At 40.9% G+C, this 24,199-nt stretch overlaps 2 protein-coding genes across 4 annotated transcripts; one reads left to right on the forward strand and one right to left on the reverse strand.

Annotated features, from left to right (window-relative positions):
• WDR77 (WD repeat domain 77) lies at positions 1 to 8,184 on the reverse strand. 3 transcript variants are annotated; one of them, XM_027091094.1, is made up of 11 exons: positions 7,894 to 8,184; positions 7,447 to 7,632; positions 6,521 to 6,662; positions 6,193 to 6,242; positions 3,731 to 3,801; positions 3,540 to 3,594; positions 3,005 to 3,076; positions 2,295 to 2,403; positions 1,685 to 1,753; positions 1,024 to 1,099; positions 1 to 968 (listed from the first exon to the last, which is right to left on the reverse strand). In XM_027091094.1, exons 1-11 carry the CDS (start codon positions 8,006 to 8,008, stop codon positions 906 to 908), a joined length of 1,008 nt encoding a protein of 335 aa, XP_026946895.1. In that variant the 5' UTR covers positions 8,009 to 8,184; the 3' UTR covers positions 1 to 905. The 3 variants fall into 3 exon arrangements, with proteins under 3 accessions (XP_026946895.1, XP_026946893.1, XP_026946894.1); XM_027091092.1 differs by having other exon boundaries at positions 1 to 1,099; positions 7,894 to 8,180; XM_027091093.1 differs by lacking the exon at positions 1,685 to 1,753 and having other exon boundaries at positions 1 to 1,099; positions 7,894 to 8,183.
• Positions 8,185 to 8,324: 140 nt separating this feature from the next.
• Positions 8,325 to 22,423, forward strand: ATP5PB (ATP synthase peripheral stalk-membrane subunit b). The gene is made up of 7 exons (XM_027091095.1): positions 8,325 to 8,420; positions 8,697 to 8,733; positions 12,390 to 12,535; positions 15,295 to 15,458; positions 15,847 to 15,972; positions 20,762 to 20,941; positions 22,006 to 22,423. Exons 1-7 carry the CDS (start codon positions 8,381 to 8,383, stop codon positions 22,081 to 22,083), a joined length of 771 nt encoding a protein of 256 aa, XP_026946896.1. The 5' UTR covers positions 8,325 to 8,380; the 3' UTR covers positions 22,084 to 22,423.
• The last annotated feature ends 1,776 nt before the right edge of the window (positions 22,424 to 24,199 follow it).

The raw sequence follows: 24,199 nt of genomic DNA on the forward strand, positions 1-24,199 counted from the left end.
CAACAATGAATCAACTTTTTATTTCACTGACCAGTACTTCCGATTCTTTCTCTGATGCTGAATTCCAAATTTTCAGAGTCCCCCAAAATAGCATTTAGGCTTCCTATATCCAGAAACAGGGGCCCAGAGGCAAAAAAGGTCAGGCCCCAGACTGTTTTCAGGTGGGAAAGTGGCAGACATTCCTATGCAAGTCTGTGTCAGTTTTTAATTGAAATGCCTTTAAGCTCTCCATCCTGAAACTCTTCTATGGCATCTATGACAGAAATACACTCATCTCTCATATACACAACTCCATGGGGGTCGGGGGTGGGGTGGGGGCATTACACAGGTACCAGCCAAACTTCTTATTAAGCCAGAAACTGGACTTCTGGCTCAGTTTAATAAGGGATGCGCAAAACTGTGGTGAGTGTCCTGGCTCTTCCTCAAGGTCAGCTGGGCTGGATGTGAATGGAAGCACTGCCCATGACAAAGGTGAATTTAAGCTCTATAAAAAAATAAAATTGCTCCTATCTCTATGAGCTGCTTCCAAGAATCCAGGGATGCCCACATCCCATACCTCATACAGACATGGCCCAAATTCCTCATGCAAAGCTACGTGGGAAGCATAAAATCTTTTGTTAACTTTGGGGCGGGTGCGGGGCGGGGGGGAATGGGAATTGGGCCTTGGGAAAGATGCGGGATGGATTTTTTATTCCTCCCATCAACAAAAACTATTTACCCACATACACACTCAGATCCATGTTCAAGGAAGTTTTTCTTCCCTGGCTACAGGACCCCAGAATCCAGCCTACCCCAGGCTGAGAGACAATGCCTATTAACTGCACAGATCTGGTGTACCAACATACTGTAAAAGGCTCCTGTGTTGTCTCACCAACTGAGAGGGAAGGGGCAAAGGGAGTGGATACTCATTGGGGATTTGCTTTTTGTCTGAAATCCAATCTACTCAGCAACACTCTTAGGTCCAGGCTCTGGGAGAGGTTCTGTGGGCACGATATGGTGGATGACCTGATGGTCCCAGCCCACCGTGGTAAGAAGGGAGTGATTGAGCGGGGACCAAGTAGCATCTCTCACAAAGTCTCTGTGGGCTCGGCTTCTAAACCTACAAGAGAACAAAGAAAAGTGTGGGCATAGTAAGAGACAGAGGAAAAAGCAGAAATGGAAAGAAGAGACCCAACACACCCAGGGCACACCTCGCCATATATATGGCCTAGTCACCAGCATAGTGGTGTAGCTACCCACAGAAGACTTCATCATCCAGTCTAGGACCCTATATTCATAGAAGAAATGATAGCTAGACCAAGGGTGGTGATCTGAGCCAGTATCAGACAGCATCTCATGGCAAAGAAGGAAGTACAATCAGATCTTCTGTCTGGTGCCTTTCACCCTATAGCAGGTTGCATTTCCTACATGAGGTTCTTTGTGTGAAAAGGGTAGACCGTCTCTTTCTGGGAGTCAGTCGGAATGCCAGGCTCAGAAATCACACCCACCACCACATTCCTCCTCTACCAGGGACAGAGCTGGTTGTGAGTCAGCCCCCAGAACAGGGAGACAGTCAGCAGTCGGCCTGCTTCCATCACCAAGTCTCCTTGAAAGAGACAACCCAGTTTTCCAAAGAGAAAAAGGACCCAGCCACGTGTTGCTCCCCTCCCTGATTCCTGATCACAGGGCTCCACGGCACACTTACACCTCAGAAAGGCCTGAGTCCAGCACAGCAAGGGAGCAGTCTTCACTGACAGAGGCCAGGAAGGGAGCACTAGGAGACAAGGAGGAGGTTGGGAAACATAAAGCCCATGGTTCTCAAGACAAAACCTGACTGGGCAGTCCCCAAAGCCCACCTAAAATGATCAGAGAAGGTGGCTTGATCCCCACTTTGGGTTAAGGCCTGGCTACCACTCAAGTCTAGGTACAAGTTCCAAGGAAAGATGAGGAAAATGGAGCAAAGTCAGGGTTGACAGCCATCCTGGCAACTAACCATCCCATCTAGTCCCTCCCTGTAGCTTCAGTGATGATTCAGAAACACAGGTTTTCCAACCACACAGCCCTACAAGCCCACAGTATTAATCATTTTGGGTGTCGAGCAGGAACAAGACCATATTTTAGCCATTTGCAGTCAGAGACCATACAACCCCCAAAATGGACTACAGTCTTAAAGAGATCTTTCACATTCCAAAACCTCAGCTACAACAGTGCCTGCTTTAAGGAGCTACCAATCAGCTAATGCTACGTCAACACAAGCATCCCCCCTCATTCTTCCTATTCATACCCACCAGGCCCTTGATGACAAAGAACAGTACCTGTGCGGGGAGAACACCAGCCCAGTGACACACTGGGAGTGCACAGCTGAGCTGAGGGCACAGCTTCCACTCTTGGTGTCCACAAGGGAGACAGTCCCATTCTCATCACCTGAAGGAAAGAGGGAGTACCTCACAGAGGTTACGAGCATGGGCTGTGGACTCAGCCAGATCTGGATTTGAATGCTAGGTCCTCCATCCTGAACAAGTTAACCACCCTAAGCATTACAGAGAAACATTACAGAGCAAGGGGAGAAACTGAGCATCAGCTTCCTCTTTGGTAAAGTAGGAATAACTAGTCATTTGGGGGTTCTGGAAATTAAATTAATGGATGACATAATTGTTATCATAAACCATGTCACCACACACACAGCCATATCACCGTGTTAATGCAACTGTCCGTACTATACAACCACATTCCCCATGTAGCAATCCACTTGCTCTGCGGTCCACTGACTTCTAGCCATGAATACAAGAGCCACAGCAAAGAGTCAGGAATCAAATCTACGAGGGCAAAAATCACCATGTTCTCCAAAGCTAAACTAAAACCACTTTTGGATCATCCCACCTCCCTACACCCCCATTAATATAATTCACCTTGCGCCCAGGTGTGCTGATGAGACTGAGCAGCCAGAGTCTCGAGTTATGGGGTCAGCTCTCTCACTCAAACTCCCCTCCCCAGAGTCAACACACAGTTCGACATGCTGCCTTACCAAAGACAAAGACTTCACTCTGCTGAGGATGCCAAGCCAGGGAGGCGGGAAGGTAGCCAGAGGCACTGCAGCCTGCAAAGGGAGGAAGAGGGGTCTGGAACGAGACTCCGAGCCCAGCTCTGAGCCAAAGCTTCCCAGGTGAAGTCACTCGAAATCCCAGGAGCACCTTTATTCAGTGTCCCAAGCCCTGCTAAGGCAGTCCTGTCCTCATCCTTGACCCTCACAACCTACATCTACCCATCAGCCTCCTGCCCTTTCCAGACGTGAGTCACGGGCAAGTTTCAAAACAAAGCGTGAAGATAACAGCTCTGACCCCTTTGTTCGCCCATCCAGGAAATGTAAGTGACCCACCCAGTAACTAGCCCTTCCTCTTGGGACCCACTGCACACAATGTGCCTCAGTGGGAAAGAAAGCAATTGTGTCATTTGTGTCAGTGACTGGGCATCTGGCAGCTTTGCCTCTGACTCTGGCCAAGGAAAGCCTCTTCCAGGTGGGTTCCTAGTATCACTCTCCCACCACTGGCTCTCAGACTCACCCATCTGTGATGCTGGCTTGGGACAGCGGGTATCCCACAGTAAAATCCTACTGTCCTAAAAGAAGGAACAGAAAAAGGGCTTCACAATCCAAAGAAGCAGCTGCTGGCCAGAAGCCCTCCACGCTAGACTTAGGTCTAAAGGGTCTGAGTGCGGTTAGGATGTGGGAAGGGAAAAAGAGATTATATCTCACCTCACCACATGAAAGAAACACAGAATCCTTGTGGGGAGAGGCAGCAACACAGGTGACCTGCCCAGAGTGAGCTGTAAAGGAGACAGAACAAGAAATAAGACAGAGAAGATGCAGGCATTACTATCAAGCAGCCCAGACACTATGAAGGGGTAGGAGGGAGGGTGTGAGAAATAGGCCTAGTCTCATGATGCAAATTAACAAATTCTGTGAGATTTTTGGATTAGATGAAACCTAAGAGGAAATGTTGATATCATTATAAAAACTCAAAAGGCCTGGAGAAAAATGAATCATGAAAGACATGAAAGATAAATTAAATGCTGAATAAGAACAGGAGAGGAATTTACAGTAAAGACATCCTAGAATAGCAGTAGCACACTTGCCTCCAGGTAGCATACAAAGACTTCTGAGGGAGTTCTGGACACTGCGAGTTTTAAGGGAATTTCTCTAATGTTCTTCTTCCATATTGAACTGAGAAGCTGCCTATAACCTGCCAGCAGTGCTGACCTCTACTCTCACAGTCACCCTTCTCCCATGTGTAGAAGAAATACACACCTCTCACCCACCCCAAACCTTACCATGATGCTCAGGAGTATAAAAACCTAAGGCATAAAACAAAAGGGGCTTTTCCTGAGACAAAGAAAGAGCACTTGTGTAAAATTCTGTGAAGGAGGCTGGCCTTTCTCAGCCACACCACAAACACAAGTGTGGTTCTGTGACTGATCTCTTCTCTTTAATAATGAGAATTTTGAAACATATGACAGGTGGTTGTCATAAGGACGTACATAGCTTATCTGAATTTAAAAATGAAGTCAGACTTTTTCTGACTGAAAGTTAAGTCCCACTTGGCCAACTGGCCTAACAGTGTATATGGTTTTTGGCAGTTAGGTTATTTGGTAGATGTTTTACATAAATTAAATCAGCTTAATCTGCAAATCCAAAATTTTGACAAACATATATTATAAAAGTGTACAATAAATGACATGGCCAGATATAACTTTCTTTGCAACTAGTTAAATTTAAATTAGATACTAATTTTAAAATGTGTGAGAGGGTACACTTTTTCACAATTCTTTTAGGGCTACATGCTAAGAATGTTAAAGGTCTCCGCTAAATGTTAATTACAGGCTGTGGAAACCACCTTCTCCAAAGTGATTTAACCAGACTTTCTGAGATAGTCTGAATGTGGCTCTGCCCTGAGACAGAAGTGTGGGCTCAAACTACCTTCCATAGAATCCATGGAAAGCCAACACGAGGAAAAGGAATGTATTGCTCACTTGAGAAAAGCAAAGCTTTGGGACAAACACCATGGGGGAGTACAAAAGATGAAAAAAAAATATGTGGTTCCTCTGCCCTCAAGGAATTTGGAATCAGTGGGGGGAATAAGAATAAACACAAAGAACTAATTAAAAAGGCTGAAAGGAACAAGTGCTGAAAAATAGTTATTTAGCATTGACCAGAAAAACACATCGTAAGTCTAGGAAACAAAAGGCAAGTACAGTAGACTTTGAGCACTGACATTTTAACATTATTGTCTAACTATCTGCAAGTGACCATGAAGCTCCAGGAGATATATGAGTTTATGATTTTGCTTCGCTCATATCTGAATCACGCACTTTGAAGTTAGAACTGGCAGAGAAAGGCACTTAGTCACTGGGGGAACCAGTGATCACCCATATCTACATCTCTTAGCCACACACACATTAACGCTCTATACATTATCTTCATTAAGATTTGGTATCTTCATGAGGAACGGCTCCCAAAATAAAGTCAACTGCTAGTGCTGCTAATGAAAGTGAGCAGAAAAAGGAACATTAATAGAAAGTGATGGTTCTCACCAAAAAAATGAGATTTTATAGAGGTGAATATTCAAAAGTTCAAGATTCACAAGTATCAGGGTTTATACTTGGAGAATGCCAAAGATCTACAGTGATTGGGTTTAGATAGCATGGTATGCTTGAAGGAGTGACAGGAAAAAGGCTTGAATGCCAGGACATGAACATGAGATTTTAACCTGCAAGCCACAAGAAACCAATGAAAAACTAAAGATTACAGGTAGAACAATGAGATGAGTGCCACCGTCTGTAATAAGATAAAGCCTGAAAGTAAATGGGAGCATAAGAAATGGAATGGAAGGTCACTGACGAAATGGAAAAAGACTCCAAAGAACTTGGGGACCAACTGATAGTGGGAAACAGGAGGAGTGGAAGAGGACTGGGATTTTCAGCCTCAGGTGACCAAGAAGGTGGTGAGGCTGTCAATAAAAAAAAAATATATAGGGAAATTATGAAAAGGGCTAGAATCGACATTGGAGCCTGACCGTAGTTTTGGAAGAAATATACTACCAGGCAGGAGAGCAAAGAATTGATATCACTAACATGCAAGCAAAGTTCAAAGAGCCCAAAGGGGAGAATAAAAACAAAACAGCCAAGGCCAGGACTGAAAAGGAAAGAACATGCACTCACCTCGGTATGAGTTCAGAATCATCTGCTGAGCAAGGTCCCAAACTTTGATGCTAAGAAGCAAAAGGAAACAGAGGCTTAATTTGACCTACACTACCTACATAAAAACGTGTGTTCAAATAAGAACGCCTTATGTCTTTGCCTACTGGACTTCTGGTACAGCCTACTTTTACCATGGATTGCAAAAATCTCTAAGAAAACCTTATAGGCATGTCATAATTAGTCACTGGGTTCTTATAATGAGCCCAAAACATAATTTAATGAGGCTAATATGATGCTAAAGACACCCAAAGGAGGCCCAGAAACAGGAGCGATGAGAGGAGGGACCCACCAGAAGTCTTTGCTACCACTGACAGCTTGCATGCCAGAGCTTAGGACACTGACTGTAGACACGATGTCATCATGCTCATACTTGCAGAACTTGCTGACAATTAGTGTCTCATTCTCATCCAGCTCCCACAATTCAACAGCACCTGTTGGGGGTGGGGAGTAGGGTGAGGGAAACAAACTTGGATTATGCCAAGACAGAAATTCGCTTCTAGGATTCTAAGCTCTCAGGAGACAAGGAGGAAATCTCCCCAATGATCTGAGTAGCACAGAGGCCGTATGGTTAAATATTCCCAGTTATTTGGACACTAAAGTATTTGTTGAACAATTTGAATAAATGTCTTAGAGTCTTAGTTATGTTGAATAACATAAAAATATGTTGTACAGTGACTAAGTATAGAAAATCATCAGATAGCTGCCCTGAATATAGAGTGTTCAAGCTCAATTGCCAGAGAGGCTCAATCTTTAATGTCCCACACTTATCCTTCCATGCAATGCCTGCCAACGTCCATATTCTGATTTCTTTTTTTTTTTAATGTCAAAGCCTCCATTGCTGAGACTGACATTCAAGGCAAAGAAAGCAGAATAAAGGCATTTAAGAATAAAATGGGAAGAAATGGAAAGAGCACAGATTGGCCTCGGCATCATCTTTAAGATCAAGATTATCCTTGGTTTGGGGTTGGGTGGATACAGAGAAGAAAAATAGTTCCAATTAATTTCTTAATTTTGTTATGGATTATACTAGGAATTTCCACCAAACAACTTAGAATCTTCGGGAAGGTATTGCCTACCTACACAGTTACTCTCCTTCGGGACCAACACCCTCAAGCTTCCCCAAGCACTAAGTATGGGATTTTAAAAATTGAGCACAGCCCGACCTATACCCATGGCTTCCATCCCACCTGTAAGGTTGAGGAGAAAGTGACTCACCTGAATCGGAAGCCACTAGGATACCTCTGTCCCCTACCCAAGTGAGGTCAGCCACTCCGGCCTCCGTCTGGACTCCAGCGGAGCAGAAACCTTCGTTGGGGGCGGCACAAGGGTCTTTGAAAAGCCAGAGGGAGCCAGCCCAGCAGCGGCCACTCAGGCTAGAAGCCCCGAGCAGAAGCGCCCCATCTAAGGGAGATACAAGTTGTCAGCGCGTGAGGAGTGGAAGGGCTAATCTCCCTGGTGACCGCCCAGCAGCCAGCTGGCCGGGTCTGGATCGAAGCCCGGGAACGCCGAGCACGGCTGGGGACTGAGCTCAGCGACGCGAGGCAGGGGTGAGGATGGCATGCGGGGTAAGCGGGGGGCTGGGGGAAGGCTGGAAGGTTTAGTCCCGGGAAAGGGCATTCGGGGTGGGGTGAGGGAACTCCCAGACCCAGGACCTAGGCTCACCCGACCGGTACCGCGCAGCCTCCAATTGCCGCTCCATACAGGCTGGTGCATTAGGGGGAAGGTTCCACTCCCGGGCCTCCGGGGGCACTAGCGGGGGCGGGGTTTCCTTCCGCATCTCCACGATTCCAACTCCAACCTAGACCCAAACTGGACGCCCGCCGGAGACTCAGCTCCGCGAGCCACCACGTGGCCCCGCTATAGGCCTCCGCCCCTCTGGCCAGGCTACAGCCTCTCTACATCTCGCGAGAATTGCTTCTACGATTCCACTCCCGTTTCCAGCGAGCAACCTCTTGCCGCGGGCTCTCAGTGCCCCGTGCTTCTTATCGCAAAAAAAAAAAAAAAAAAAAAAAAGACCGGAAGTTGATGAAAAGGGCACGATGTTCTCTTCTCGCGAGACTTGTGAGCGACCATCTTGTTTCTGCCCCTGACAGAGTCTCCTGTAGCGGTCACTGGGGCGCGAAGACTGTTGTGTGCACGATACCTGACAATGCTGTCCCGGGTGGTACTTTCTGCCGCCACCGCAGCAGGTGAGAGGTGCAGACCCTCGTCCAGGCTAGCAGAGTGATTGCAAACCAGCGCGTCTAGGGTTACTTGGAACGGGTGGGAGGAAAGGGGATGAAAGGCGCGGCGGGATTTGGGCCTGCGTGGAGAGTTGATTAGTGCCGCTCAGAAGGAGAGTGTGGGGTCTCGGGGGATAGGAATGGGGGACGCATGGCCTTAGTGATTGAGCTCCGCGGGGACCGAGGAAGGGGCAAACCAGATTTCACGGTGACCTTGCTAACCTGTGCCTTGTGTATTTCTAGCTCCCTCTCTGAAGAACGCAGCCCTCCTCGGTCCAGGGTAAGTGTAAGGGGTGTAATACTCCCTTTTGTACTTGTTTTATCACCTATTTCACTTCTGGGTAATCTGTTCTTAGCTTTGGGCCGGTAATTACCTTTCTTTAGGTTATTTTGGAACGCTTCAAGTCTCATTCAAACATGTGTGCTCCTGTTACTGCCTGGAATACCGTTGTGTCACTTAATGTGTTCTAACTAAACTAGAAACTGGTTTTGGTGTCCCCTAAGCCCCGCCCCTCTCCCTTGTGACCTTCAGCTGGGCACAGCTGCGGCATCCCTAGTCGGGGTTACTAGATTGCATACCCTAGGACAAGTTCTGTTAAATAAAACAACGAAGCATATTGTTTTTAATCTGCCTCCCAGACTCCAACTTTTACTGTCAGGTCAGAGAAATTATTCGTCGTTTCAGTAGATATTTATCTTGCCACGCACGTAACCGAACATAAAAAAATGAGTAAGGTTAAGTACCTGCCTTCGTGGACCTCACGCACAGTCTACCAGAGGAGGCAGCTATAAAATGGTAGTTTACAGCGAGGATTCCAAAGCTGAAAGAGGGTACACCGGGCTCCTCCACTTACAAGTGGGACCTTACTGTGGGACCTTAATTTCCCCTTCTGCAAAATAGAATAGTACATTATGGATTGTGAAAATTAAGGGAATTAATTCCTGGGAACCCTAAAAACAGTGCTTGGTACATAGTATGTGCTTAGTAAATATTAGAAGGTGTTACTGATATTTCATAAAACGTCAGTTTTCTTTGGGATTTCTCTTTTTACTTCCAGACTTAGTCCTAAATCTTGAAAAATTTGATAACAATCCTGTAGCTTGAAGAAGTGGCTTTGGTTTATCTGTAATTGTTGTATAAGCAATAAAGTGAGGCTATAATTGGCTGTTTCCAACTTCTCAGAGAAGAAAGATTCCATATAGACAAGTAAATAATTGTAATATAGATAATAAATACATATACAAAATGCAAGGAACATCTTTGATTTCTCTTTCACATTTCATGTCTAATGCATTAGTAAGGCTCTTTCTCCAGATGATATCCAGACTCTGACCACTTCTTCCACTACTACTGCTACTGGAGTGTGAACCACCATCACGTTTCACCTAGGCTATTTCAGTTGTCTCCTAACTCGTCTCCTTGAATCTATATTCTTGTCCCATTACAGGCCATCCTCACAGTAGCCACAGGGATTCTGTCAGTCCCCCCACCCTTCCCCTACAGAGCCCTCTAGAGCTGCCCATCCCACTTGAAATCAAATCCAAACTTACCTTAACACAGAAAGTTCAACATGAGTTGACCCCATCCTACCTCTTGATTTACCTTCTTACATTCTCTTTTAAGCTCATTCTCTAGCCTTACTGGCCTTCTTGCTATTCCTCTGAAAACTGCCAAGCTTATTGTTGCCTCAGGACCTTTGTACTTGCTTTTCCCTCTTTTCCCCAGGTCATTGGCTCAAATGTCATCTGATCTACCAAAAAAGCCTTTCCCTCACTCCATTGCTCCTTAGCCCCTTCCTTCACCTGTTTTTCTTCATGGCACTTAAAACTGTCTGAAATTGTGTATGGACCTATACACTCACACTTCCCAAACCCCCACTAGAATGTCAGAGGCTGGGACTTTGTCTGCTTATATACTCCCAGTGCCTAATATAAGCAGAAAGTCAGTAAATGTTTTGTTGAGTGAGTAATTGTTAACCCAAGATTGGAAGGCCTTTATAAAGGATATACTCAAGATGTTCTGAAGGCTGGTTGGTCTTGGCAGTCATTAAGTGGAAGGTATACCAGGCAGAAGGAGCAGCATGAGTTTTTTTTTTTTTTTTTTTTTTTGGTTTTTGAAAACTGTAAGTAGTTCCATATGGCTGGAGAGTAGGAGAATGAAGGAAGATGAGGATATAAAATTTGACAGGTGCTGAATCACGTATGCTGTATTAAGTAGTTTGTTTTCTGTGGGCAGGAGAGAGCCTGTTGAAGAGTTTTAAAGTCAAATTTGCATTTTAAAAACTTTCAAAGCAGCAGGGAGGGGGCTAGGTTCAAGGGATATTTGAGGAGGAGCCAAGAGAACAGATTTTGGGTTACTTACTTGTTCAGGCAGGAGTAGATGAGGGCTTGAAGTGAGACAGCCAGTTAGGGAGAGGATTTGTGTTCCCCTAAAGCAAGTTCTTTAGTGCTATGATTTAAGTCAGTGGTTCTCAACCTGGGGCAGTTTTGCCCTCCAAGGGACTTTTGGCAATGTCTGGAGACATTTTTGGTTGTCACCACTGGGTAGGAGGGGGGATGCTACTGGCATCTGGTGTACAAAGGCCACAGGGATCCTCCTAATTACTCTAAGTGCACAGAACAGCCTTCCACAACAAAGAGTTGTCAGTAGTTAAAAATGTCAATAGTGCTGAGGTTTAGAAACCCTGATTAAAATGAAAGAATCTTGAGCATGATTCTCAGATTTCAAAAGTTGGTGAGGTAACTCAATACATTGGGAAGCAGAAATAATATTCAAAAGACAGGCAGTGAACAATAATCAATGAAATAATGTAAACTCTTACATTGCAAGGAGATAAGAGAGAGGGGAGGTGAGGGACAAAAACATACTTAGAATTTAAAGGGGATTTAGCTCGACAGCAGATATGAAAAGGCTAGAGAATTTTATTTCATCAGAATCCTATGTACCAGTATGCTGTAACTGCTACAGATACAATCTTAGGCTACTTTAAAGATAAGAATAGTTCACAGATCCATGATAATAGTACAGTGGTTCAAGCCCAGTGATGGCAATAGCAAATTCTCAATATGTATTGATATTTGTAGGATGAATGAATTAGTCAAGCTATATTTCAGTTCAGTATTATGTTCAGTTCTGTATACTTCATTTTTGTAAACAAAACCAGTTTGCTGCTTGTGGACAGTCAGGATTGTGAAGGAACTGAGATGTTTAACCCAGATACATGAGTGCTAACTTACATAGAAGAAGAATATTAGAACCAATGGACAGAGGTTTCAAGGATGTATGTAGCAGTTCAATTCAAAGGATGATCATAGTTAGAGCTATCCAACACTGAAAAAGCATGTTTCACTTAGTGGTTACTTAGCACCCCAATACAGAGAATATTCAAAAAGGTCAAAGTTCTTGCCATCAGGGAGCTCACAACACAGTGGACATGTAATAGCTAACCGCTTACATAAAACTTTACCATATGCCAAGCACTATTCTATATACTTTACATTTATTAACTCAGTTAATCCTCACAGCAACCCTCTAAGGTCATATTCTTTGTTCCTACTTTACTTTAGAGAAATCAGAGACTACAAAAGCATAAATTAAAATTTGAACCCAGATAGTCTCGCTGCAGAGTCTATGTTCTTACATAGTTCATTGCTAGTAATAGACATATAAAGTGCTAGACAGATGACCCGTGAGACTTAACAGAAGGGATTCTAGTATTGGGTAGAAGGTTACATACAGCTTTAAGTAAGTTGTTTCCCCTTATCACACAGCTAATTATGGGACCCTAACCTTCCTGTTCTTGGTCTGTTCTGTTCCCATTAAGACAGTGGGAAACAGCCTCAATCCTCATCCCTATTTGTTCTTTTCTACAGTTGTTCATACATTGTGTTCTCTTTAAAGAATAGGCTTTAAATTTGTGTAATTCCTACCTGTAGGGTATTGCAGGCAACAAGGATCTTTCACAAAGGGCAGCCAAGTCTTGCCCCTGTACCACCTCTTCCTGAATATGGAGGAAAAGTTCGTTTTGGGCTGATCCCTGAGGAATTTTTCCAGTTCCTTTATCCTAAAACTGGTGTAACAGGTGAGCATTTGCCCAATGTTTGATAGTATGTTTAGATGGTATGGTTTATGTTAATCTAGCGTTTTAGTGGTCTCTTAACCTCTTCCACGTGTACCAGAAAAATCAAGTCAGTTGTTTTTAAAGTAAAGTGTGGAAGTGATTCAATATAAGAATTGATTTGGTTGCTTTAACTTGTCTTTAGAATAAATTTGTTTGGGATTTTAACTTGATTTTATAACATTGTCTCCATTTCTTGTTACACCAAATTTATTGACTGCCTGCTGTATGCTAGGCACTGTTCTAGGCATACAGTGGTGAACTAAAGTGCCTACCATCATGAAACATACATTCTTTTGTAGGATAGACAATAAGGAAATGAGTAACTGGGGAATTCCCTGGCGGTCCAGTGGTTAGGACTCGGTGCTTTCACTGCAGGGGCCCGACTTCCATCCCTGGTCAAGGAACTAAGATCCTGCAAGCCGCACAGAGTGGCCAAAAAAACCAAAATTGAGTAACTGTATAATACATTTTCAGGTAATGATAGAAAGAGCTGTGGATTAAAATAAAGCCAGGTAAGGCAATAGAGACTCTGTGTTGTATGTATAATAACGAAAAAAGAGCTGGGCCATATTAATCAGGTTTTTTTTTTCATTTTAAAAAGGCATAGGGACTTCCCTGGTGCCGCAGTCGTTAAGAATCCGCCTGCCAATGCAGGGGACACAGGTTCAAGCCCTAGTCCGGGAAGATCCCACATGCCACAGAGCAACTAAACCCGTGCGCCACAACTACTGAGCCTGTGCTCTGAAGCCTGCACACCTAGAGCCCTGCTCCGCAACAAGAGAAGCCACTGCAGTGAGAAGCCTGCGTGCCGCAACTAGAGAAAGCCCGCGCACAGCAACGAAGACCCAACGCAGCCAAATAAATAATTTTATTTAAAATAAATAAATAGAAAGGCATAAACTGTACTGAAACCTTACATTTTTATAATACTATATGCTTTCACTTTATTTAATCCATACAACAGTTCTATGAAGACTTTCCTTTTTTTTTTTTTTTTTGCTATACGCGGGCCTCTCACTGTTGTGACCTCTCCCGTTGCAGAGCACAGGCTCCGGACGTGCAGGCTTAGCGGCCATGGCTCACGGGCCCAGCCGCTCCACAGCATGTGGGATCTTCCCAGACCAGGGCATGAACCCATGTCCCCTGCATCGGCAGGCGGACTCTCAACCACTGCGCCACCAGGGAAGCCCGAGACTTTCTTTTTTCAAATAAATTTATTTATTTATTTTTGGCTGCATTGGGTCTTCATTAATGCTTGCAGGCTTTCTCTAGTTGTGGTGAGCAGGGGCTACTCCTTGTTGCGGTGCGCCAGCTTCTCACTGCGGCGGCTTCTCTTGTTGCAGAGCATGGGCTCTAGGCACACAGGCTCAGTAGTTGTGGCTCGCGGGCTGTAGAGCGCAAGCCCAGTAGTTGTGGCGCATGGGCTTAGTTGTTACGCGGCATGTGGGATCTTCCCAGACCAGGGCTCGAACCAGTGTCCCCTGCGTTGGCAGGTGGATTCTCAACCACTGTGCCACCAGGAAGCCCTATGAAGACATTTTTATTACCCAGAACTAGAAAACAGAATTTGCTGAGATTTATTCTCTCTTTAGTGACTGAGTTGGACTTAAACACAGGTTCTACAGTTAAGTTTAGTGTTCTTTCTACTACATGCACTGCCTCTCTTGCTGTTCCCAAATATTGCTATGACCATGAAACATTGAAAACCAAAGTTTTTTTTTTTTTAATCTCTCCAGGGAGTGGCCTAAGGTAGCATTTCTGTAACTAAAATTGCAAGAAACATTAATTTCCTCAGACCTCCATAGCTGATAAAAATGCTACATATGATAGGCCTTTCTTATCAATTCACATTTAAAATTTATACATTGAAGGCAAATTTTTTTAAAAAAATGAACTGTTGAAACTTTGTATGGGAAACTGGGTAAAATATATTTGAGAATGTAACCCTTTTATTCTCATAGTACATCCTAACATCCTTTGGTACCTGTATTGCTCAAAAACATTGTAAACGGCTTCCCCAAAGACCTGCTTTGACCTTACCTAGCATCTAATGAGGCATAGAGGAAAATCCTAAAGAAATGTACCTTATGGTTTGTGTCCTTTCAGAATTCATGGCCTGGTTAAAGAAAAAGATGGCTATATTTGAAGCATTATAATAAGACACTACAGGAGTTGAGAATCCTGTTATTTAGTTCTTTTACATACATGCTTCATAGTTGTATCTGTTTTGTTTGCTTATTTCCAGTGTCAGGTTCCTATTCAGTAAATAGGCAAGAGTGGATAAATTTTATTCTGACCAATGTCCCCACTCAATAAATAGTATATTTTGCTGCACAAATTACTTCTGGAAGTAACCTGACATCTTTATAAAATACTTCCTGTTTGTTGAGCAATTGTACCAGATACTTAATATACATTATTTCTCAATTTCATCAACCCTATGAGGAAGGTACTATTCCCATATTACAGTTAAGGAAACTAAGCTCAGAGATCATCTATATTGCTCAGTGTTTTATAAGTTGCAGAGTCAGATTTCCATGGGTCCAGATCCTTGTTCTTGCAACCCTACCATACTGGTTCTCATCTACTGTTCCATCTTTGAATCTGATTATTTAAAATCATTATTAACTTTGCCTTCAACTGATTAAGTACGGAAGTATCTCTGTCTTCCCCTTTTAGACATAGCATATCCATCATAAAATAACTTTTTCTTCTTTTAGGACCCTACGTGCTCGGAACTGGACTTATCTTATATTTACTCTCCAAAGAAATATATGTGATAACTGCAGAGACCTTCTCTGCCATTTCAGCAATAGGGGTGCTTATCTATGTAATTAAAAAATATGGTGCCTCTATTGGTGAATTTGCTGATAAACTCAATGAGGTAAGAACCATAAACCTTATTTCCCATTTTAGACCGTAGTAGTCGTGTCAAAGCCATCAAGTGATGTTTTTGGTACGAATGATAGGGGCAGAGCATATAGAAATGAATCTAATTATAATGATTTCGGTTATAAGTGTTAATGTTATTACTAACTTGAGATCAAGTTTTAAAAATCTACCAAACTTTCTCCAGCTTTTCCATAGTTTTGTTCATTCAACAAGATACTGCATAGCTATTTTTGGCAACTCTTTTCAAGGATTTGTATAGTTCTCCCTATGTGTGGGTGTTTTCACAAATGAGGGATATGACTTCGAGGAAGCATAAAATGAAACTTTTTTATTACCCTTGGTACTTTCACTGATCTTTGTTGTCAATATCATAATTGCAGCAAAAAATTGCCGAACTGGAAGAAGTGAAACAGGCTTCCATCAGACAAATCCAAGATGCAATTGATCTGGAGAAGTCACATCAGGCACTGGTTCAAAAGCGCCATTACCTTTTTGATGTCCAGAGGGTAGGTTTCAGAACTTTCTAAGGCAAGTGAAGTTACTCATTTGTGTGCATTTAACACAAAAAATTAGAATCTTATGAGGAATAGTTGGATAAGTTGAGCATATTTTGTTTAGAAAAGAGAATATTTGGGTGGGGGTCTAAATAGCAGTTACAGCTATTAACTATACAGTGGACCTATCCAGTAGAAAAATAACTAGAATTATTACTCTAAAACTAGAAAGAGTAAAAAGTATAAAAGGACACATTTGGAGTCCACACAGAGGGAAAATAATTCATTAAGTTATAGCAGATTAAAAAATGGCATTCATTGTAAAATACAGTAGGTGAAATACATGCTGTGCATTTCATACATGCTCACTATAAGAAAGTCTTACTTAACATACTTGCTATAAGAAAATCTGATACCTTACATTCCAAATTCACAAAGCAGATTCAGATGGCCGGAGAGCTTTTTACTATGATCAAAGCATAACTAGATTCTAAAATATTTAGTTTCTAAAACAACTTTAGGAACGTGTTCAAGCATTTGGTTGTTAATTACTTTGAGCCCAGTACTTTATGCCTGATATTTAAAGTGAGATGAGCTTATATTGAAATTTTATGTATAGAAACACCTATGAAATGAAAAATTAGGTGCTAAGGTAAAATAAGTATCTGAAATATTAAGGGTTTGGGCCAGTATTTCCTAGTGTAGTCTCGGTACCATGTGCACCAGTCATCTTTGATGCAAATTTTTGGACCCATTCCAAGACCTGTGAGATTAGAACCTCTGTTAGGAGCTATCCAAGAGTTTGTATTTTTTTTTAAATAGGATCCTGAGAGATTCTTAAGCACATAAATGTTTGAAATCCTCGGAAATTTTTCAAATATCTTTCCGTGCAGATTTAGGTTACAATCTAAATGCTTCCTGCCTCATAGAAACTATGTATGCACAAACAAAATCTGGCTTTTGAAGATGTAGCTTTTTTATAAGATTCAAATGATAGTCATTAAAATTTTTATTTATTTATGAAATATTTAATAGGTATATTTTATATGTGAACACTGGTCAAGGCAAGGTGCTGGGAATACAGCAGAGAGCAAAACAAAGTCTGCCTTCCTGGGGTCTCTCTCCTAGCCAGGGGTTGAGAGAAGGACAGGAGAAAAATAATTAAGCAGATGTGAATGTCAACTGGTATGAAGTACATGTAGAATAATGAACTTATGTTAAAGGAAAAGGGATTTTAGAAGGAGGGAGTTACTGTTTTTATTGGGCAGGCTAGAAAGGCTTCTAATGTGATAATTTGAATAGAGACCTGTCAAAGTGATGGTTCAGGCTGTGTGGATTTCTGAGGAAATAGTATTCCAGGCAGAGGGAAGAACAATTGCAAGGGCCCTAATCCTGGAAGCTTGCTTGGTATAGACAAGGAAAAGTAAGGAAGCCACTGTAGCTGAAGTGGAATGAGTGAGGAGGAAGGTAAAAGGAAGCAAGGCAGGGAGTGGCCAAGGGCTAGGTCATGTAAAGTCTTATAGGCTTCTATGAGAACTTTGACTTGTACTCAGAATGAGAGAGAAAGTCATTGAATCTTTTAGGCAGAGGAGTGATATGATCTTGCTCGTGTTTTGAAGGGCGACTCTGATTGCCTTGTTGAAAGTAGCCTTCAATCTTGTATGCATTGGTTCGAAATGCCAGTGAGTTAGCCAAATAGAGTTGTTAGGTAGACCATTAGATATATGAGTCTGGAGTCACTGGGAAGAATTCCAGACTGGAGATGAGGGAATCATGAGCTTACAAGAGGCACAGCTGTAAGACTGGAACATGAAGGAAAATAACTGGAGGAAACAAGGATTATTTTAATTTGTAGTTGCCCTACTTATGGTCAAGTAGTAAGGGTCTAAGAATTTGGCATAGGATTTAGCAACATGGAGGTTGGTGACCTTGGTAAGGGCTATTTGAGTAAGTTGAAGGAAAAAAAAAATGGAAGAAAAGAAATTGGAGTCTGAGTATAGATCACTGTCAAAATTGTGAAGGAGTTTTACTGTATTGGGCAAAGAAATGACTCAGTAGCTCAGAAGGTAGGATGTAGTAATCAAGAGAGATTTTTTAAAAGATGGAAAGTATAACTACATGTTAGCATCTGATAGAAGTTAGTAGAGAGAGAAAAATTGATGCAAGAAAGGGGTGGGAGTAGGGAGGAATTTGCTGGAGCCATGTCCTTCAGTAGGCCAGAGAGTTTAGAATACACAGGTGGAAGGGTTGGCTTCAAGAGCAGAGACAGTTCAGCCATAGTTAAAGGAAGGCAAAGTATGTGAGTATGGGTCCAGGTAGATTGGTTTATATGCTGGTAGAAGTTTGTGAAGTTCTTTGTTTCCTTTTTCTCAGTGAAATAGGAAGGTAGGTCATTTGTTGAAAAGGAAAGTAGTCAAGGAGATATACTAGAGATTTCAGGAGAAAGAAGAACAGGAGAGTGAATGGACTAAAAAAAAAAAAAAAATGTACCTAGAAGTATTAAGGGCCTACTTGAGATTAATATCTGAAGCCTTTATATAAAACAGGCAGACCTATAAGCATTCTCATTACAGACTAGAAGATGACAATATACCTGTCACCATTACTAATTCAATGTTATTCTGGCAGTAGTAGCTGATATTAGAGAAGAGAAAGAAATAAGTATAAAAATTAGAAAACATAAAGTTATCCTTACTTACAGATTACCTGATTATATACCTCAGAAAGCTGAGAGAATCAACGTAACTTTTAAAACCATAAGCAAATTCAGTAAGGTATTTGGGTACAAAATTAATATCTAATAAACAAAATCAGTAGCCTTCTGTATATAAATATCAGTTAGAAAATATAAGAGAAAAAGGTAAACCATTTAGGAAGAGATACCTAGGAGTAACTTAACTAGAAATAGAGTCTTTTTACTTTGAAAAATGTGAAATGCTTGTGAGGTATAAGGTTCTGAGAACCTAGACTCAATAATATAAGGATATCAAATTCTCTCTACTTTAATCTCTAAATTTTACACATTCCTAGAAAGAAAATACTAATAGACTAGGAGTAGGGGGTGTTGGGACTTGAACAAATTGATTATTACTAGAAAAAGTAAAAAATATTCAGGAGTATTCTGAAAAAGAGAAGTAGTGAACAGTCCTACCAAATATTAAAGCTCAAAATTGTAAAGGAACTTTAAATAAATAGCTTGGCACACTACATGAATAGAAAGTCAGATTGGCACAGCACTTGAGAGAGAGGGTCTAGAGATAGACCTAAACTCATAAGGTAGTTTAGATCGGTGGCATTTTCATCTTAGAGGGGAAAGACAGACGGGTATCTTTGTAGGTACAGAGTTGTTTTCCTACTTTTTGCCTTATACCAAAACAAATTAAGATGAATTAAAGATCTTTAGATAAGAAATGAAACCATAAAAGTAGAAAAAGAGAACATGAAAAACAATACAATACCCTTGGAATGGCAAAGCCTTTCTAATAAAGACAACAAAATGCAGAAACTTGTGTGGTGACGTATGTTAACTAGACCCATTGTGGTGATCATTTCACAATATATACAAATACCGAATCATTGTGTTTGTATGCCTGAAATTAATGTAATATTGTATGTCAGTTATACTTCAATTTTTAAAAATCCAGGAACTATAAGAGGAAAATTAAGTTGATCTCATTAAAAATTTAAGTTTTACCTGTAGAAGTTACCATAAACAAAGTTAAGAGACAAACTAGGAAGAACACATGCATTCCATATGACACCAAAGGGTGGTTACCTTAGGATAGACCAACATCCCAGTAGAAAACTAGGTGTAGGACATGCACAATTTATAAAGATGTAAGTAAATGTAAATGGCTTCTAAATATGTAAATTTTCTCCTTAGAGAATGACAATTAAAATTGATATTTTTTTCTGCTTATCAGAATAGTCGAGAGTAAAATGTTTTATAAACACCATTGGCCAGGGTTTAGAGTAACAAGCATTTGTGTTGCTGGTGAGAGTATGAAGCAGTACAACTTTTCTGTGGAATTGGACAGTGTTAATCACAAGTTAAAATGGATCTTTAAGAGCCTGGGCTTTGTAGCCTGACTCCTTGTAGTCAGGTCTTGGCTTCACAGTTCATTTGCTCTATAACCTTGGACAAATTCCTTAGCATCTGCCTCTGTTTCTTCCTCACTGTAAAATGAGTATAATAATAGTAACTATCCTATGGTGTGATTTTAAGATTTAATTGAATTGACACACAGTGTTTAGAACATAGTAGGTACTCAACAGTTATTAGCTATTATTTGACCCAGCAAGTATTCACACATAAGTGCAAAGACACATACAATATACGCAGCAGCATTATTTGTTAAAGAATTGGAAGCAACCTAATCTATTAATAGAGCTTAAATAAATTATGGATTATGAGACACCAAAATAGTAGAATCCAATGTAACTTTTAAAATTAAGGTGGGTCTTTGTGTCAAAATCAGTAAAAGTGATGTTTGTGTGTGTACATATACCTATGTTTTGTTTATTAAATATTTCTGGGAGAGAATACAAGAAATAGAGGAAGATGGTAGCCTATGGAGGGGCTGGAGGAGACTTATTTTTTACTGCATATACTTTTAAATATATTTTTACTATATGCTGTTAGAATTTTTCTACCACATGCATGTGTTACCTATTCATATTAAACAAATGAATTTTGCATAAAATACAGGTAATGATGGGTATTCTAATGGGCAGAATCCTCAGAATGGAAGTGATCCTTTAACTGTGCAAACAGTTTTCATCACTCCTTAATTTTCTTCAGAATAACATTGCCATGGCTTTGGAAGTTGCTTACCGGGAACGACTGCATAGAGTATACAAGGAGGTAAAGAATCGCCTGGACTATCACATCTCTGTGCAGAATATGACACGTCAGAAGGAGCAAGAGCACATGATAAACTGGGTGGAGAAGAACGTGGTACAGAGCATCTCTGCGCAGCAGGTACATGACGTTTTGAAGCTTCTGGAGTTGTATTGATATCTCTGACAGGATAAAAATAGCTCGTAAGGAGTCTTTAGCCTAGAGACATTGGGGTGGTCCTGGTTCACTTTTCTGGTTAGTGGTAACCTAGAAGATGCTGTACAACTGCCTTGGTAGGTTGCCTCCTTCCTCAAAGTTTGGCTTCCAAAGAGTGTCTCACCTCATGGATCAAGAGGAGTGGAAAGATGGTTGAGAACACTCGTTGAACAGACGTATGTTCAAGTTCCAACATTTGGGAAATATTAAGCAACATATTTCATTTCTCTGTAAAACAGAGGCTGGACAAGTCTTCTTCTGAGCCTCTTCCATTTTCTGAATAATTCCATGATTTCCATTCCATGCCATTTCCTCTTCCCAGCCACTTAATTCATTGGTCTTGAACAGAAATGTTTTCTATTTTTTACCTAAATGTGATTTCCTTTTTAAATTTTATGTTCTTTATTTACTTTTGACTTTATTTCTTCTTTCCTAGATTTATAGTATACTTAGGCATTTCTGATCATTTTCTGCATAACCATGCAGGACTAGAAAAACAGGGTCTGTCAACATTTAATGCCTTGGGTTTTTTAAAATAAACTGTCTTTTACATAAAAGTTATATACTTATTTAAGAAACTTGAAAAGACAAAAGTATACAAAAGAGACTAAAAGTTATTTTTATTCTTTCTTAACATTTCTCTATTACTAATGTTTGTTAGGTTGGTCTTTTTTAAGCAGCTGTTAGCTGTAAAACCTAACATCAGTGGCACATGGTTACAGGAGTATCTAGCTTCAACCTCTAAACAGGTTTCACTGATGAAAGCTATGAGCCAGGGGACTTTAAATTCCCTCCATTTGCTTAAAATAAATTTTGCATCTCCCCCATGTTAAATAATTAAATAATTTTTTGTAGTCTATCATATTAAGCCAGTACTCCATCTTGAGATTCCTAGGAACCTCTTATAGGAGGTATCCTTTAGAATTACAGTGTTTATACCCTTCCATGATTTGAAAAGTTCTAACCAGCTTTCTCTTTCCTTATCACAGGAGAAGGAGACAATTGCCAAGTGCATTGCAGATCTAAAGCTGCTTGCAAAGAAGGCTCAAGCACAGCCAGTTCTGTAAATGCATCTGTCCCAATTGAGACAGCTAGAAACAGTTGACTGACTAAATGGAAACTAGTCTATGTGACGGAATCTTTCTGTATTGCTCTATACTGAAGTTAGTTTCCCTTTCCTAAAAATGAAAAGTTTGAGTTTCATGTAATGAGAGAATTAAAACAATCTATTGGCCAGGAAGATGTTTCTCTCATCCTTCTTGCTCTGCATTTTGAGTTGTTCCATGATCACTTTTGAATAAGCAGTTTGCTTTGAATAAAGTTTGGTACCTGACTAAAAATTGTCAAGTTAGAGTTTAAATTTGAATTAATTCAGCCATCTTACAATAAAATGACAGTTGAAACAAAGTTTTTCAAGATGCATAATTTTCTGAAATGTTATTTCAACATTTATTATATGGGTAAAAATTAAAGATGTCATTGAGCTGATAATATTGTTTATAAAACTTAGTGGTAAGCTATTTCTTGCTGACAGGTTATGGAGAATTTAAAACTTTTCAGTATTCTTAAAATAACTAAAGGAAATCTTGTATATCAAATTATATCATTGACTTTATTTTCATTTTAGTAGTATGTCAACAGAAAATATTATGGACTCAATGTGTCATAAAATCACTCTGAAGAATCCAGCAGATAGTTAGAAGATTCTGCCCTTCCATTGGTTTGTCTATATTTAATTCTCCCATACTTGTATAAGGATTTACTTGTAAACAGATGGATAACTTACATAATAGGAAATATTTGAAAATACGTACCATATGGATAATTGCCATTTTCATTGACTTCCTAAGGTTTTAATTATATAACAATCATTTAAGTCTGTATTTATTTATTTATTGATGGCTAATGTATTCATCTTATATAGAAATCAGGCTGATATTATTAAGATGTTACTTAAAGGAGATTTTGATAGGGTCAGCAGAGGTGTTCCAGATTATTCATTATACAAAGAATTGCCGTGCTAAGCACAATCCTGCACTGGTCATACAGATAAAAAGTTCCTACCTCAGGGAGTTAAATATCTACTGGAAAGGCAGTAAGGATATGTGATACAGTACAGATTTTAGGTGTTTTGAGAGTGTAATGACAAGCACCATTTTAGGTAGTCTCAATAACCTCATCAGTGTCCTTGTACATAACTGTATCAGTCAGCATTCAGTCAGAGAAGCAGCGCTACTAGGATATATGCTTATAGGTAAGGGATTTGACTTTATGCTGTCACGGGAGCTGGTTAAGCCATCTCTGTAAGCTCTTAATCTTGTTTCTGATGAAGGAGCTTGACGTGCATGGAGCAGGCATTTAAGAAGGGAAGGTGGATGTGAAATGGGAGCGGGTAGGAACAAGTGTAAATCACAAGCAAGGACTGAAACCCTTGTCAGTTTTTATTACCTCAGATCTTCATGGTATGATTGTCCTGCAAAACCCCAAGCCTTTCCTCACACACCTGGTCCAAAGGTTAGAGAAGCTGAAGGATGACCCAGAGAAGGGTTGGGAAGTTATAGGCCCAGCTACAATTGGTGAGTTAACAGATTAGCACCAGTATGTATAAGCCACAAAGTTGCTTCTTTGCATTCGCAAAGGCAGCTAGGCTAGGCATGAGACTGTCAAAGTCCTCTGGCCAGTCACTTCATAATTAGAACAGTTTCATCTGGGTCTCCTCATAAGGCTATCAGATCCAAGCAGAGACTGACAGTGTGCCCCATAGTCCCCAGAACCAGGGAGCCAGATGAATGACATCCTGTACTCACAGCAACACTTACAACATGTTTGTATGGATAGCCAACACGATGCTCTGACACCTGGACTTTACTGTTGCAGCCAGCTGTAGAGCATATGCTGCTCCTTTTGGACAAGGATGTGCTGGAGGAGTTTGTTTACCTGTGCCCAAGGAGCATGGTATCACAACCCAAAGTGAAGCCAGTCAGGAATGAAAAGGAGGTAATAAGCTGAGCAGGTTTCCTAGAGGGGAAACGCCAGACTACAGCCCCAAATCTTTACCTTCAGAATACCAGAAATTCATTTCTATGTGGTGAATGTGGTTTGGTATGTACAAATTGGCTGCATGGTAATTGGTTGTGCAGTCTCAAGAGTATCACAGTTATTTTTTAAATGTATGGTATGAAA

Source organism: Aethalodelphis obliquidens, unplaced genomic scaffold, assembly GCF_003676395.1.
Source record: "Aethalodelphis obliquidens isolate GAN/ISIS:26980383/991018 unplaced genomic scaffold, ASM367639v1 scaffold70, whole genome shotgun sequence".
NCBI lineage: Eukaryota > Metazoa > Chordata > Mammalia > Artiodactyla > Delphinidae > Aethalodelphis > Aethalodelphis obliquidens.

Excerpts from the sequence above, each read along its gene's own strand:
- WDR77 (XM_027091092.1), bottom strand. The coding sequence starts at position 8,008 with ATGCGGAAGGAAACCCCGCCCCCGCTAGTGCCCCCGGAGGCCCGGGAG. Across the intron at positions 6,663-7,446 it reads CCTAGTGGCTTCCGATTCAG|GTGCTGTTGAATTGTGGGAG; the intron begins GTGAGTCACTTT and ends CACCCCCAACAG. Across the intron at positions 6,243-6,520 it reads AGTGGTAGCAAAGACTTCTG|CATCAAAGTTTGGGACCTTG; the intron begins GTGGGTCCCTCC and ends TTTGCTTCTTAG.
- ATP5PB (XM_027091095.1), top strand. The coding sequence starts at position 8,381 with ATGCTGTCCCGGGTGGTACTTTCTGCCGCCACCGCAGCAG. Across the intron at positions 12,536-15,294 it reads TCCTAAAACTGGTGTAACAG|GACCCTACGTGCTCGGAACT; the intron begins GTGAGCATTTGC and ends TTCTTCTTTTAG. Across the intron at positions 15,973-20,761 it reads ACCTTTTTGATGTCCAGAGG|AATAACATTGCCATGGCTTT; the intron begins GTAGGTTTCAGA and ends AATTTTCTTCAG.